The sequence below is a fragment of the Perca flavescens genome, chromosome 1 (assembly GCF_004354835.1).
Source record: "Perca flavescens isolate YP-PL-M2 chromosome 1, PFLA_1.0, whole genome shotgun sequence".
Lineage (NCBI taxonomy): Eukaryota > Metazoa > Chordata > Actinopteri > Perciformes > Percidae > Perca > Perca flavescens.
This window is the reverse complement of record NC_041331.1, coordinates 15614532-15632063: the sequence shown is the minus strand read 5'-3', so window position 1 is coordinate 15632063 and position 17532 is coordinate 15614532. Positions and strand designations below refer to the sequence as shown.

The 17532-nt window shown below is 38.3% G+C and overlaps 1 protein-coding gene across 2 annotated transcripts in view; it reads left to right on the top strand.

Moving 5' to 3' along the window:
* The window catches only part of map2k5 (mitogen-activated protein kinase kinase 5), a 65893-nt gene that overhangs the window by 27287 nt on the left and 21074 nt on the right, over positions 1 to 17532 (top strand). For both annotated transcript variants that reach the window (XM_028583387.1, XM_028583395.1), the window contains exons 13-19: positions 3365 to 3413; positions 3522 to 3595; positions 4791 to 4841; positions 4964 to 5035; positions 6460 to 6489; positions 11423 to 11449; positions 11794 to 11826. In XM_028583387.1, the coding sequence (XP_028439188.1) occupies positions 3365 to 3413; positions 3522 to 3595; positions 4791 to 4841; positions 4964 to 5035; positions 6460 to 6489; positions 11423 to 11449; positions 11794 to 11826 (336 nt within the window). The remainder of the gene's footprint in view (positions 1 to 3364; positions 3414 to 3521; positions 3596 to 4790; positions 4842 to 4963; positions 5036 to 6459; positions 6490 to 11422; positions 11450 to 11793; positions 11827 to 17532) is intronic.

Genomic DNA, 17532 nt, shown 5'->3' with positions numbered 1-17532 from the left:
TACTGATATGTGTACATTTAAAAGCATTATTGAATGTATAGCAAAACCTTTAACTCACATCTGTCATCAGTCCCTTCAAACCAGCGTTTTTTCAGATAAAATAAAAACGGCTAAATTCATACCAATACATGACACTGGAGAAAAATATGTCCTCTCTAACTACAGACCCATTTCACTGCTTCCACAGTTCTCCAAAATACTGGAAAAAATATATTACATAAGACTGGACAACTTAATCACCATACATGACATACTGTATGAACAACAATATGGTTTTAGAGCTAACGGAACAACTTAATTTGCAATGATAGAATTTATAGAAAAAGTTACTAAGGTTATAGAAAACAAAGAATATGCAGTAGGGATATTTCTGAACCTAAAAAAAACATTCAACACTGTAGATCACAAGTTATTAATAAAAAAAACTACAAAGATATGGTATTAGAGACATCGCACTGGCATACTTATCCAGCTACCTCAAAACAGGGACCAATATGTTGAAATACTAAACCATATATCAAAACTGCTTCAGGTTACATGTGGGGTGCCCCAGGGTTCAGTGTTGGGGCCATTATTATCTATTTTGTACATTATTATTATTTTGTACGGCTGTGGCTCAGTGGTAGAGCGTTCGCCTGCCAATCGGAAGGTTGGTGGTTCGATCCCTGCATGTCGAAGTGTCCTTGGGCTGCGAGTGTAAATTTGTGTGAATGTCTAGCTGATGAGCAGGTGGCACCTTGTACGGCAGCCTCGGCCACAGTGTATGAATGTGTGAGTGGTGAATGGTTCCTGTACTATGTAAAAGTGCTTTGAGTAGTCATTAAGACTAGAAAAGCTATATATTTACATTTACATTAACAACGTATGTGTCAAAAATAATTTAAATGATTCTCTTTGCTGTTGACACAAATTTACTCTGCTGTGGAGACAACTTGAAACAGCTTTTGGATACTATGGAAAAGGAATTGAGCAGGATGAAGATCTGGTTTGATGAAAATAAGCTAACATTGAATTTAAGGAAAATAATATTTTTGGGAATCGATCAACCAACACAGAGAAGAAACTGGCATGAATGGCATAGAACTAGAAATAGTTTCTGAAATGAAATGTCAGACAACAAATTAAGTTGAAAACCTCACATAAATTATATCAAAGCCAAAATATCCAAATCAATAGCAATCCTGAATAAAGCTAAAGACTTTCTGAATCAAGCTTCCATGTATACGCTGTACTGCTACTTCATACTCCCATATATGACCTACTGTGTGGAGGTATTGGGTAACAAAAACAAATACACTTCCAATCTTCATCCTCCAAAAAAGACCTATACAAATTATACATAAAACCAACAAATCCATTATTTATTAAACTAAAAACACTAAAATTTAAAGATTTGATTGACTACAAAATAATTAAAATTATGTTCAGAGCAAATACTCACCAATTGCCAAATAATATCCAGAGGCTGTTTCAACTGAGAGAAAACACACAAAAATTGAGAGGAATCTGTGTCAAAAAAACACCAATAAGAACAAATATGTAACATCACTGCATTACAACAAAGGGTGTTAGTCTGTGGAACAACTGTGAAAATGAGCTAAAAAAAAAGTAACAATTTATCCAAATTTCTTGTGTGATTATTTATTTTTTGTGGACTGCTTAATGGTTATATGTCTGTCCAGAATATTTTGTTCTATCTAAAAGAGTTGATTTGTTCAAGCCAACTGAGTTAAACATTGACACTGATGGATGTGAATTGAATTTCTAATATGAATAATGAAAATAAAGAGGGGGTAGGACTAGAAAAGTTGCTATATAGTATAGGTTGCCAATGATCTTGTTTGTTTTTTTCTTTTTTATTGCTTATAAGTTTTACTTTTGCGTTTGTTAAATTGCCTAAATAAAAAAATAAACATTGGAAAATAAGTAATACTTAAACAAAAATATGATGATTATATGGCTGTTGTATAAATCAAGCCAGGAGGGTAGAGTCAAACAACGACCAACAACACACTGCACAAAAAAAAAGAAAGTGCCTCTCCTCTCATACCCATATACAAAAAATCTTGCTCTTGCATCCCAGTCATTTGTACCCATTACCCCTTTTAAGGAGAGGCAGCAAGGGGGCCTCCTTTGTTTGTGCCCAAACAAACTCAATGAATTTCTTTCATTGTGAAGGAGCAACGTCTCATTACCAAGGTTCTGCTTAATTGCATAGCTCCTAAGAGATAAATCACCATGTGAAGAAACATTTTCTCGGTTGCTTGTATCTGCAGTCTTATTATTTCATTAAAGCTTGTGACCACACCTGAGGACTGGAACAAAGATTGACTGGCAAATTGAAAGCTGTGCAACACATCTCTCCCTTTGCCACCACAGTCTGATACAAAGTCTGCACTAAGTTAGCTGACATACCTAAACTGTAGTCTATTGTACGACCCTTTTCTGTTATTAAGACTGAAAGTTAGCTAAATTCCTCTACTTGGGGCAGATTCTCCCCCTCAACTGGGTTGAGTGAGTAGGAGTAGTAATAAGTAGAGGAATTTTGTGTCAAGAGAATTATTGTCTCAAAATCAGAGAGCATCACAATCAGGTAGCCCATGGTCACAGTAAAAGGAACCAAAAGGACAACGTCATGCAAAAATGGCAGTAATGCTACCCTGAGATATCAAAACAGACACTCACTAGACACTCTCTAGACCTTGGCTGCTCCTGGATATCATCTTCATGCAACAATGAATAAAAATACAGTTGCACAAATGTTGGAATCTAATGCCAACAGTGTATGTAATTGACCTTTATTGTCCAGAATGCCACCACAGCTCTCACTCCAGAGCCCATTATGTCTTAGCACCGTGGAACACAGTTAGCAGTAAGCCGAATTCCAGATCTAAACAGCATATCAGAGTAGCACATTTCTCTGACGCCTCAATTATCCACAAGTCAGTAAGTATATAGATATTGGACAAAATCCAAACTGTTACTCTTTCTAAAAATTGGCCAGGGTCTCCTTTCCAGCCTACAGGTTTTCACAAGAAAGCTAATCTAATTAAGATAACCACTGCTAAATACTAATCTAAGGGCAACATCAATACAACATTCTAGAGACGTGAACTATGACAACGCAGCAGTATCCAAACCTTTTAGCATTTCGGGGAGAATCTTGTCCCATCCCCTTGCCTCTTCAGTGACACATGCCCAAAAAGCCAGGTTGTGAGGTGTAAACCTATAAAATTCAGTTTGTATTCAACTGGAGGCAACCACCACACATTAACCAAGACAATTAATTATTTAGCTACATGTCGTGGTTAAACATTGAATGATGTCGAAGTGAATCTATTTTTTCTTTCGTCTGTGTCTCTAGGTAGTCAAAGGCCTGACATATCTGTGGAGTCTGAAGATACTTCACAGAGGTGAGTAAGGTAGTGTGTGGGCTCTGTTATTAAAAAAAGAACAGAGTTGATAAAGAAACGCAGTAGTGTGCTGATGTTGCAGTTCTATCAAGCGGTTTGTCTCCACAGATGTCAAGCCTTCCAATATGCTGGTGAACACCCGAGGACAAGTCAAGCTCTGTGACTTTGGTGTCAGCACACAGGTACACTGATTTGTGTGTGTGTGTGTGTGTGTGTGTGTGTGTGTGTGTGTGTGTGTGTGTTTGTGTGTGTGTGTGTGTGTGTGTGTGTGTGTGTGTGTGTGTGTGTGTGTGTGTGTGTGTGTGTGTGTGTGTGTGTGTGTGTGTGTGTGTGTGTGTGTGTGTGTGTGTGTGTGTGTGTGTGTGTGTGTGTGTGTGTGTGTGTGTGTGTGTGTGTGTGTGTGTGTGTCAAACAATTGTCTATAGCAGCATCACCCCAGTCCTGTGCAATCTGTGTGTTAATGCACAGATCTGTGTGCATATGGTCAACGTTTCAATCACTGCATTCATTTTCAACTCAAACATCAGTGCTATCCCAAGGGTTTTCCTCTCACATTAACTTTCCCCCCCACCTCCATTGTTCTGCAGCCTCCAAAAAAATCACTTGTTATAATTATGACCCGCATACACAAAGGCAAAGCCTCATTGATATGTATTCAGTAGAAATGGGGAAAGCGTGGGTGACAGACAATAGCCTAGTCATTGCGTGTGTGGGGCAGTGTGTGTGTGTTTGCAAAGTAATCATCAGGGACAGACCGTCAACGTTTCCCAAAACATCAACCCTGAGGACTTTGTCTCCCTTTCCAACACTTACACATGCACACACACCATCCCTTCTGTGGCAAATTGTTACCCCCACTTCCTTGCAAGCTCCAAGGTGAATTTTACCCTGCATGTATAACACTAGCAGCATTGACTTGTCCTCTGTCTTTTTAAACTATATTTTTCAGTTGATCTCTCTTTCAGACATACACACTATCCCTCCCCCTCTCACACTGTAGGGCATTGTCATAAAAAAAAAAAAAAAAAAAAAAAAACGGCCATGAGGGAACAGACACTCATTATCACAGTCCTGTCATTGATGACATGTGCCATTGTATCCACGCCCACAGACTCACTAATGTCTCCTTGTCTTACTCCTATTCCCTAGTGTGAGGGCAGTACAAATATCAACATGACATGTCAATAGACACTTAAATGGTGTAAGTTAGGTCCAGCTCCTGTCTTTTTTTTTTATTCCTTAATATAGGACAATGAAGTAATGACTTAAAAGTTATTTACAAGGGTTAAGGTAGCTTATTACAGTCAGTTGAATAACGTATATTAATATACAGCATCATTATTTTCTTATCCACTATTAATTCTTTTTTTTTTGCAGTTGGTGAATTCTATAGCCAAAACGTATGTGGGAACTAACGCATACATGGCGGTGAGTGACCCCTTAACTTTAGTCTCATGTCAAATAATTTCAAAGTTGTACTAGGGAAGATATGAGTTAGCCTCTAACTTTGTCCTCACAGTTTTTGATTGATGTTTGTTTTTGCTCCATAGCCGGAAAGGATATCAGGAGAACAGTATGGTATCCATGCAGATGTCTGGAGTGTGGGAATCTCTTTCATGGAGGTGCGACAGTGTATAAAAGGCTTTACACTATAGCTGGCATTTGTACCCAGAATTGTGGGAAATGTATGTAGGGGACACTAAATCCTCGCAAAAGTGGTCCATTCATTTTTTTGCAATTACACAGTTGGATAAATAACAGTACTTTTTGATTATATAATATGTATTTAGGTTGGCTGTTGCTCATTAAGTAGCACAAGATGCATATGCGTGCATCAGTATTTCTGTCACAATAGATCGACTGACATCCTGCATTTTAAAATAACATTTTAATTTCAGTATAACATTCCCTGGCCTTTTGTCCTCCCACTGACACTATTGATTCTCCATCTGTTTCTGTCCACAGCTCTCTCTCTGCAGTATAACAAATGATTTGGGCTTCTGCCTCTCCTTTGTTTGTCAGTAATGCTTAATATTATACAATTATAACAACAATAGATGAGTTCAGAGAAGGAGCCACGTCAAAATTATTGACATGATCTCTGTGTGATAAACCACCACCACCACCCTCGGCCCTGCTCTCTTTATTTCTTGCTGTGGATGTGTCCATTAAGTTAAATTAAATGGCTTGCAGTCCCACTCAATTTGGATTGATCTTTAGCCTACTAGTTGGTCTATTTATGTTGAAGGAAAGATCGTGAGCATTTTGAAGTTTTTAATAACGTAATGTTGCCAATAAGCTGCCCTAGACCAAGATGAAAAATGACCACCCCAAGTGATTTGCCAAATGTCAGAGAGAGCTGTCACCCAACCCCCCCTGCCAAAATAACACAAGTACACACATTATATACAACCGTCCCACAGTCCTGTCCTTCTTCTCTTTATCCCTCTATTTTGTTCTCTGCAGGTGGTAATGGTGGGGGGGTTATTAGCTGATGTTGTTTGATGAAGTGTGACCAGCAGGTGGGCACTAAGCTTACCTCAAAGACAGAAAGTCTGAAGTTCTGCACACTTCAGTGGCTTCAACAGCATTTTCCTTCTGTCTTGAATTTCATGTCATTAAGACACTGGCAATGGAAAGGCATGTATAGATTAATGCATTGGTATACAGTATATACTGTATATACATGGGGTGGATGCATTATCATTACAGCCTGTGTAGTCTAATGGAGTCCAATCTATCAGCCATGCAAGCAATTTTACTTTTGTGAAGCACACAGTATCTGTTAGGAGGGTGGGTAAAACATTAGGTTCAGTCTGAAATATAAGATAGAATATAGGGTTGCTAAAATTGGCCATTATAAGCTGCACAAATGTAAGCATTATGGAGGGGCTGTTTGATTGGAACGTTTGTACAGGTATTACAGATATTTCCACTGGCCCAGTACTGACTCAGCCTTTTCCAGTATGTTTTTATTATTTCTAAAATCTCAAGAAGAATCTATGAATATCCTGTAGCACTAATTATTTCTTTCATCTTTACACAGTTGGCGCTAGGCATGTTCCCCTATCCACAGGTGAGTTATTTTTTTAATTTGTATTTTAGGCTATTTGTTTTTATCGATCTCCACCTAAAAATATCCTAACACTATTAGTTTACACTTGTTACAATGTCCTCAGTGGTTAAACTACTGTTTGTGCTGCATATTGCGTTTTATTTTTCAAATCAGATTTTCTTATAGAAAATATAGTATTCATTTTGTTTGATTTTAAAATGTTTGCTGTAACTATTACATGAGACACAAATCCTGTTTAAATGCCCTGAATAAGACTTGCATGCCTGTTGACCTGGAAATATAATTTTCTATCATCTACATTACTTTCTAGATTAGTTGTATTAATGTTGATATTCAACTTTAAATGTATAAATCTACTGTTTAGGTTCATTTTTTGCCCCCTCATTACACTAAGTTAAAATTCTGCCCAAATGTAATTGCTGACCTCCAAAGTGACTTCCCAATCCCATCAAGTCTTAATTAGCCCTTTAAGATGGGTTTATCTCACTAATCCCTAGCAGAGCAATCTAAATCTGGTTACCTCAGGTTACCTCCTGGCCGCTTGCCTCCACAAAATGTTATCTACATGAAGAGTTTGTTCCTAGAACTACATTCTGGTTGTATGAAAATAAGTATGAAAGTGTTAATTATATTAATGTTGTGGGTTTTAATTAGTTTTTAACACATGGACACTAGCTATACATTCTCACTTTTTGTTTGATTAACAAGGAAAATGAATCTTAACAGTGTTCTATGACATTTGATTTCTGTGTAATTTTCCTGCGGCCTCAATGTCCGCAACAATTGGACTGCTCCGTCAGTTAAAGGCAACGTCATTGCGGTTGATTAAAGAAGCAGAGTGTGATGTAACTGCACTATCAGCCCAGGGAATGTCTAATTGACTGCCTCCTTTCCTTATGCCAAAAATCCTTCCTGGAAAAAGGCAAAACCAATTTACTAAACGTTAGAGTTGGAAGTCATATGAGACTTAACATCTCAGCATCTATGCATTAAAATTAACTGAAATTTCTTTAAGGCCATAAGTGTTTTGGATGTTAATGTCAGTTACCTCCGTTTGAAGATGTTATTCTGTCAATGTTATCTATTATGTGCTGAGAGAAACCCAAATGTTTTTTTTACAAGAATTAATTCAGCACCTAGTTGCGTACTTCCACAGTGAACAGCCGTCTGTGAGACAGATTACACTTGTGATGTAGCTATTCACTTGCTTTCTGTGTTGATCATTAATTCTAGAGCCATCATGAAAATGATATCCAAACTTTTGTGCAAGGGAGCAAAGGTGTGTTTATATAGCACTTAAATTGTGTTATGATGTAAATGTCACACAACGATCAGTCTAACTAATGCTTTCATTATCATGTTAATTGTTAAGTGTATTTTTGCAACTGAATGGTATTTTAATCTATGCTTCATTGATATAATTTGGGGTAGACAAAATATTAGAAACACCTCTCAGTTTATAGTTTAAGCTTTCCACTGTCACGCAGCTTTCCTCATCTCAGTGTTAATTTTCCCCTAACTCCATATGGTACTGCAGACACTTCACCTGCAGGCTGTAGCAGAGCGGTGTGGCGAGAGCGCTCAGATCCAGCTCGTCAGGCGCAGCCAGCCAAAGTCCTCGGGCCTAAGCTGTCATTTTTGCAGACACTGGCACAGCTGTCTGTGCAAAACCCCCTGCTACACTTCACAGAGAACATTTTAGTACATACTGAGGGAGAAGTTGGAGAAGATGTAAGGGAGAGAGAGTTTGGAAGAGTATCATCTGAGTTTCCACTGTAGACTAGTGGAAGATATAGGAGGAGTTGCTATAGTTGAATTTGGCTTTGAGGCGTTCATGATTTGCACTTTTGAAAAGCCAATTTTAGCATTGTTTGGGCTCCTTTGTTTCCCCTTTACATTCTGAAGAAGGGTGTGTGCTTACCAGTTGCTTTCCTCTTCTGGTTAGTTGACGCATAATCCTTCATTCATTCTTGTGTGCTTGCACGCACAGTGAAATCATCACCTCATGTTTGTCATGATTAGAGATGGTCTCTTTAATTCCACTTCACCACATGTCGGGATTCATTTGCGTCCTTTGTCAGGAGTTAATGGAGTTTTTGCACGGCGTGCTCTGAAAGTCTTTGAAGACACCAGACCTGATGTGATGTGTATACAGCCGCCAGCACTATTGCTTCTGATTGATTTGTTTGCTCTATGGTTGTTTTTGTTTCTCTTTATTTTGTCATATTTTCTCAAATTTGAATGAATCTTTGGATGAAATGCCATGTCAGTTATGTGTGTGTATGTTTCAGGAGCTTCCATTACACATCGCTGCATCCATCAAACAGCATTTCCCTTTGTTACTTTGTTTTTTCCTCTCAAATGAAATGGAAAGAAAATGGTACTGTAGTATTATTATGAGTGTAAACATTTTCAGCACCCTATGCCAGCAAACTATTTTATACTTTAAAGAAGTTAAAACATTCAGTGTATTAGGCTTCCCTTTTAGGCTTTAGATTACTTTATAAGTGATGTGAATAAATATTGGCCCTTCCTTCTCAATCTTAAGTATGTAAAGCTACATCGGTCACTATTTATTACCATGATGATTATCGTCACCCAAACATTTTTTTTAAATAACGCACAATATCTGCATAAACTTGTATTAGGTTTCTCTATGCAGCTGATTCATACGTTATTTTCAAGATGTAATATTTTGACTTCATAGAGCTTGTTGATGATGCTAATTAATTTACCACTTAGTGAATCTAAGTTGAGCTGTGCTGAAGCTTTTGGCTAGCACTGAGATGTAGCACATCTCGGAGTGACTTATGGCCCTTTTAAGACAACGGCAACACTGCGCTTTGAAACCCATATTTCCAATGACTTGGGCCGCGCCAAATGCCTGCGTGGCTAATAGAAACGAGTCAGCCAGCAAGGCACGGAAGGCAAAATAGAGAAAAAATATATATATATATTTTGTGTGTCCGAATTCCCCAAACTGCACCCACAGCTCGACCCTCTGTGACTTTCCAGCTAGTCAGATGTGCGCTGAATACAGCGCTGAGCGCAGCTCAAATCACGTTGTGTCTGAAAGGGACTTAAGTGGTTGGTGACCTAACAGTCAAGAAGAAAAAAAGAAAGAAGGGACCTCTCAACATTTTCCCTCTTTTTCTAGTGATATCTCCATGGTGCCAGAGTGGGACTGCCCTTGCCCAAAAACCAAAACATGCATGTCAACCTTTGTTGACAGTTTTGATCAAAAAGAGATCCTTTTGTAGGAGTTTTCTTAATTCCTTACCTTTTGAAGAAATATCTTTGAAATCTCTAAGCAGGGAAACAGCCGTCTGATCTTTTAGAAGTGTTTATTGAGTTGCTCTTGAAAGAAACCAAAATCATTTCACATCTAAAAATTGTGACTACTTATTTTCCCATCAAGCCCACTGTGATATTTTCAAACAAAACAAAAAAAGCTTGATGTGGCTCACAAATAGTCATAAAGTCACTTGTAACAGAGAAGCTCAGCGAAACAAGAAGCTGATGTTCTACACAACTTCTGTTGTTATTTAGAGATACACACACATACAGTCATATACGCTTTCTTACACAGTCCTGGAGGACGTGGATTCCTTACCCACCTTCCTCAGCAAACACAACCTCCTTGTTTGTCAAGTTTCAATTGTTTGTTCTTCTTAGATCAAGTATCAAAAGAAAATCTGAAGAAATCCTTTTCTTACAGGATGAACATGCAGATAATATGTCTACCAGATAATTAGCGCATGGTGATGAGAGACTGTTAGATAGGGAGGTATTTTTAAAGCTCTCTTTTTGATATGTGGTCAAGCTACCTAGTACAAGAAGAATAAGTGCTCAATTATGCTTGAATAAGTTAGTCTCCCACTATCCAATTTCAACCCCTGGAGCAGCATGCAATTTTGTCCTAGTAATTATTTCTGAACAAATTAGTTTTCCATAGTTGCCTTTAATGTGTCTGAATCAGGCAAAACTGGATATAGAGGCAGTTTAGGAGTCTCTTGGTATTTGCAGAGTGTGAAAACCTGTATTTAATCGAGTGAATCAATAAGTGCTCTAATGCACTGTCAAAAGCCTGGAGAAATGAGCAATTTATTTACCAAAAAATCTTAAACATTTAGCTGAGCCTAGGTTTCAGGCCTTTTATCATTTGGTCTATATGATGAAGTTATAAGTTTGTGTTTTTTAAAAAATAAAACTGATTGTCCTGATGAATTAAGCCCTGGGGTTTTAAATAGGGAAATTAAATGCTTTCTATATTTTCACAACAGTGTCACATTATCTGAGAGGCTGTCTAGATCTTCCATATTAAAATAAAATTTAAATATTCTCATATTTTTAAAGACTCCTTTTATATGTTTTGATTGTGACTATAGAAAGTACATTTAGTAGGTTAAATAAGTATTAGATATCAGATGTCTTTCTCTATTTTGTCTGCCCTAAACACTAGTAATTGTGGGTTGTATTTTCCTGCACATTCAAAGATCTACTCTCAAATAACCTTTTTTTCCTGTAACCCTATTGCCATCATGTTTGAAGGTAGCTTGCCGTGTCTTGGCCTGTTTATTGTCAGTGTTGCACCTGTGAAATTGACACATTGAGCATGCTTATTACAAAGCTTGCTCATACTGTTTGTAACAGTTATCCCAGCACATCTAGATAACCTGGAGGGTATGAATAAAGTACTACTCTGAAAATTAGCATTAGTGGATCTTTTACCCCCATTCTCCACAAATGAGAACAAGGCCATTAACATTTGTGTGTTTTCATTATGTAAATGGTGTTAACGCATACTCACAAATTGCCAACAGGAAAGCAATAATTTTCTCCTAGTGATCATAATGTGTCCAAGTGCATCGTCTTGATTATGACACGCTAATTACATATTGCCTCGTCCCCTCTTCTCTGTCTTGCCCTACAGATTCAGAAAAACCAAGGATCTTTAATGGTAAGTTTTATTGCATTAGAATAAGAAGAAAGAAAATAGAGGTCTCCCACACTATAGTCTGCTACTCTCGGTTGGCTCTCTCATTGGAAAAAAAACACTCAAATTGCATTTTTGCAATGAAATATTTGATCATGCTTAAACTGCTGGTATTACATTAGGTGCCATTATGGAACAATAAAAACATGCAGGAGCTGAAGGACTGCTTTGCCTAAGCTCGCTGAATTTGATTAATCTAAGTAGATACTTTCTTTTTATCACACTATTGATTTTCTCTATTGCCAAGAAATTCCATGTAGGCTGATGTGGTTTTTTTTTTTCATCTCCTTGTGTCTCTCCTCTTCCAGCCTCTCCAGTTACTGCAATGCATCGTTGATGAGGTGAGTCGTCGTCTTATGTGCTTTTGCATCTAAAGTCAGTCCTAATGGCCCGGAAAGCTTATATTTTGTTTCCTAATGAAGCAAACCACTCAGGCGGCTTTGCTCCCCGCTCACTCAACCCTTCACCCTATGCAACTGCCTCAGGCAATACACATATGCACACACACATTACTGTAGAGGTTGGACCTGTCATGAGTGTGACACACACACACACAGACAGCAGCACCGTTTTGAATTCTGTGTACTACAGAGCCAATACCAAAGCATTTGTTTTAACCAGGAGTATTCTTATGATTGCACTGGGTGTTTGTTTTGTATATAAAAAGGCATAACACAAACACAAAACTAAAGAGAATGATAATGACACAGGAGCACTGTAGACCACAGTGACTATTTAGCCATCCATTAAGTAAGATTCCCCCTGCCCCCCGCCAAATATACACACAACATATAAACATACATGTGTATAAAAACAGTCAGACCACCACCTTCCAACAGTTTCACAGTTCCACACTTGCAGTTGATTTGCACACTATAAATAACGCAAACGTAGACAAATCTCATTACAAAAAATTTGACCGCAGTTTGACATTACAGAAGTTTTTATGGAATTAGGTTTAAGTGATCCGTATTTATGACCCTCTTTATAATGAGTTTACTTAGGGTAACATCTGATGCTCAAGTGCTCCCTCTCTTGTTCTTAACACACACACAGTTTATGCTTTCTTGATGTATGGACACACTATTTGATTGTGCCTGTGTACATGAATGTGTAAGCTTACACTGCCCGCATTTTTATCAAAAGCAGCAATCGCAACCTTTCCCTCCTCTCTTTTTTCCTGACGTACACTAATAGCAGAAATGCTACATCTCTCTAGCCTAAACCAGCCCCCCATCACCAGCTTATATCACACATTAAACATACAATGTCACTTGTCCTTAACTGCCTATAGATTTGGCCGTAATTAATAATTAAATGCTTTTGGTTGTAATGGATTGACCCGGGCTGAACTGTTCATTAGTCAGCTAGACAGAGGCATCACTCAAAACTATTTTTTTCTGTGCCTTGTCCTGTTCCTCCCCTTGAGGCGAGAGAACATTTATCCCTAGCGATCCAGCACTGCCTTACTGTCCCAGCTAATGCTGTGCTTTGGAGGAAGGGACGAGGATAAGCACTCTTTAGAAAGATAAAGTTGCTCAGAGAGAACATAAAGGTTGAGGACTGCACTAGAATCAAGAAGTTTACAGTTCAATGTGCAGTAGAATACCCAGAGAAGTGCTCTATCTTATTGTTCTCCGTTTGTTGCCAGTTCTAGACCTCATTGATATAACACACAATCTTTTTTTGTACAGCTGATGCTGGAGATTGTTTGACTATAATTATTCTTGATCTCAGCTCAGCATTTGACACAGTTATTGGATCGCCTTGAAAAGTGGGTTGGCATCGTTGATACTGATCTTTATCTGACCTGTGGTGTTCCCCAAGTCTCCTTTCTTGGCCTCCTGTTGTTCTGTGTATTCATTGTGCCACTGGGACATATCATACATACAAACAAAAATCATTACCATTGTTATGTGGATGAAATTTATTTCCCATTTTTATCTGGGGGAGCATCTCATCTCATGTCAGGTATTTTCTCTATCGGCCTGACCTCGAGAAGGTGATTCATTCTTTTATTTCATCTCTGTTAGCTTATTGTAATTTGTTGTATTCAGGGTTAAGGTGAAACACTATCTAACAACGTCAGCTGGTAAAAAACGTTGCTTTTAGACAAAGTCATATCAGCCCTGTTTTAGCCTCTCTTCGCTGGTTACCAGTAAGTTTTAGAATTGGTTTAAAGATGTCACTGATTAACTTTAAAGCACTTTGTGGTTTAGCTTCCATTTATATTGCTGACTGTTCATAAGTCCTGGCTTAAGCCTAAAGGTTTTGAAAAGTGCTGTGTAAATAAGGTGTATTATTATTATAGCACAACTTGTAGAATTTAGAGTCACCATGGACTTGCACTGATCCAATGGAGTAGTTCATTTACTGCTAAGGTATTTTTAATAGAGCTAGGCACACCTGACTTCAACATCATAACAGGTGTGATAAATTATACCTGACTCATTGACATTCAGTGTTGCCATTTAGTACTGTACATACTGTAGATGTGATCCACATACTTTTTTTGCTTTAGTTGTGATGCTTTGATATTGTGTGTGACTTATCCACTGGGGATTTGAAAGTTGCTTTAATGGCTGAATGAGTAATAGGCTCCTATGAGTGGATCATTAATATTACTGTAGCTAGAGGTATGTGTGTGGTGGGGGTGGAGTGTAACAGTCTGCCTCTTTTTTTTTTTTTTTCTTCTAACACACACACACACACACACAGTGAGCCATGGCTGGGAAAGGCTCAAACAACGATTTCAGTCTCATGAGGGGGCCAATCTGGAATCTTCTCCTTATGAGGTCATAAGGAGCAAGGTTACCTCCCCTTTCTCTGCTTTGCCCGCTCAGAGAATTTGGCCCACCCATGAGAGAGAGAGAGACATCATGGCTTTCAAATGAGAAAAATTGCAGGCCAAAACAGTGTTCCCTCATTTCAATTAATTTAACTATTCTCCATTTAAGTGCACGCAAGTGCACTTACACCATTAGAAATTATCCAGTCTTATTATCCATCTTTTTATATCTTAGTTGGCATTTATGTATAGCAGAGAAACATGCTCACCTTATTCAGCTTAGGTCTTGAACGAGAAGTTCTCTGTAGTTGTTCCCACCATCTGTCCACTGTCCACCCTCATTAATGTGCCTCTCTGCTCTATTTGTTGAATAGCAAGTGGCTCCACTAATAAAGAACTCCCACTTTATTTTCAAGCCTGTAATTACTGATCTAATTTTGCCTAATAATTGCTTCATGGCAATGACATGTATATTTACTTGTACCCTTGTACCCTCGTAGGGTGTGTTCTGTCTCATAGTGGAGCACATTGACAACCAGAGGAATAATTCACTCCGACTAGTCACTTTCATCAGCCTGCTTGTCTTTTGTGCCATCGCCTGCTGCCACATCAAAGCTGCAGCAGTGTTCCTCTCAGCTGGAGACATGAATACATGCATAAATGTGTGTTTGTGCCTGCAAAAAGGTGCATGTGCATGCAAATATGTGGGGAAAATGCAGTGAGAGATTTTGTTTCAGATTTAGCCTACACAACACATAATTTAGTTGTATAGTCAACACTTTGCACAAACTGTCGGTCCAATTGATCCTGTTTTTCTGCATTCGTGCATGCGTTTGTGTGTGTGTATACACACAAACCAAATTATTTGGTACTCCCTCTAAACGGAGTGTACACTCAGGCTTGTGGTGTGCATTGCTCAAGGGCATTTATTTGTGCATGCCTGTGTGTGTGTGTGTGTGTGTGTGTGTGTGTGTGTGTGTGTGTGTGTGTGTGTGTGCGTGTGTGTTTGTCTGTGTGTGTGTATGTGCATGTACTATGATATATTGCTCATCCAAGCGGCGGCAGCACTGTGAAGTGCAGTGAGATTAGAAGGGAACCCATTCCTTTGTTAATTTAAATGGGTTCATACATCATGCTTTGCGGGAGCCTGCCGATCAGAGCATTAAGGAATAGCGAGCACTGCCCAGAGGTGTTTTTAATGGCACAGCAGGGCTACAGATGTAAAAAGGTTTAATTCCCCGCATTTGAATAAATGCCTGGTATAAATGCCTGGTTGTGGACCCAGGCTTTATGATTTTTGTGCATATCTGAGTAGTTTGTGTATTTTAGTTCATATTTTTGTCATTGGATGGTACTGCTGTGCATATTTTAAATATTTCAGGACTTACACCCACTATTTACCTACTGGTCAACTTAGTTTTGATATTGTCTGATTGTACCTCTTGTATGAGGAAACATCTGTATTGTTTACATGCAGTGTGCAGCAATCGGTGTCACATATAGGAAGATTTTAGTAATTCGTAAGGAATGAGCCTGTGTATTTTTCACATTTACATACATATTTGAATGCTACAGTGTTTGTATAATACCATATCATACCTTTTTATATACAGTAATGTGTAACTTAAACCCCCGTCTATCATTAAAACTGCTTATTTTGTTTTATTTCTATTTTTTTGCGGAGAGGAAAATGCTAATCATGCTACTTTTAAACACACACTTTTATACTTAGCTCTCTTTTGGAGTTTACTGGCAATGAGACAACAAAAGAAAATAGAGATTTTAATTTGATACTGCTATTGCTTTGTAGTGGTCCACCTTTTTTTTTTCTCCAAGTATACGGAGGGTAAATATAAGCATAAATATCAACGACAGCTAAAGGTAGGGTAAGAAGCAGAGTGAGAGTAGTAAAATGGATGGATTAATGAGTTGAGGGGCAGTAGTAGAGGGTCAGCCTGGCCCAGCTGTTCTACATGACACGGTTCATAGACGCTCCATTGACAACATGTCACAAGCCTGACACATACACCTTACGCTTGTTCATTTTTGCAACAAGATAAAGTCTTAGTCCTGAGATGGAACATCCATGTGACATTTGGATTTCTTTTTTTAAATGCTGAAGGGGTTTCTGATCTGCTGTTAAATGAAATGAAATCAATTACTAATAGTAAAGTAGCCAGTTCATCCGTGAAACATTAGCTGATGGTATGATTTTGAGATGAAAACAAAGAAGAAAATATTTCTTTCATCACATAAAATACTATTAATAAAATAACCCCATCCAATAAGCTCTTGCATCTTAAGATCATGTCTCCTTCCCAGCTTAATACAGCAAAATCCAAACTAAAAACATTGGAACATGTTTAAAACGGGCATCATTGGAGAAAAATACACTCTTTCCCTAAAATAAATTGTTGCTTCGACACAGTGGGGCAGACTGCCCAAAAGAGTAGGAGAGTGTAAAACCACGATGTCGAAGGTCGGATTATTATTCAAGAAAAGTCTCATACATGACTCACCACCATTTAAAAATGTAGCTGAATGGCTTAACAAAGTTTATAACATCTTTTAATAACCCCAGTTTCTGTGTCCTGGTGCACCTTCAGGTATCTCTTGAGATTGGTAGGATTTTAAAGCCTATGACACCATGGCACACTTCTTTCCACAGTATTATACTTTAAGTAAAGTAGATCCAAACAACTGCTTTTTTGCTACTAAAGCGTGATTTATGGTTCTGCGCAGGCTCCACGCAGAGCTTTCGCCATAGCCTACGTAAGTGGCCTGAAGTTTATACTTGTGTGTTGGTGTGTGCGTCGAGCCAGCATGTGTGTATGTGTGTCTGTGGAGTGTGTGGTAGAGCAAGGAAGAAAGTGAGAGAGTGACGGCGATTGACCTCGGAGCGAGTAGCGACTCTAGAGTCGTAGTGAGAGAAACAACGTGTCTCCCCTGTGCTTTCTGACCAAGGTGGGAAGTCTTTCTAGCAGGAAAACTTAACCCTCTCCTTGATTTCATGTTGTCTATTCAATTGATCCATCCGTTTCCTATAGAGCTTATACGGTTAAACGTTTAACCCCAAAAGATTAGAAAGAGGTTCATGTTGCATACAAATAAAGTAACATTTAAAGATTCTGAATATTGTATGTAGATGAATCAGCTTTAATTGGAAAATTGTAAAGTTGAAATCCTGATGCTTTTATGGTTCACGAGTGTTAGAATGAAGAATGAATTTAAAAAGGACTAAGTTAACATTACAGCATGA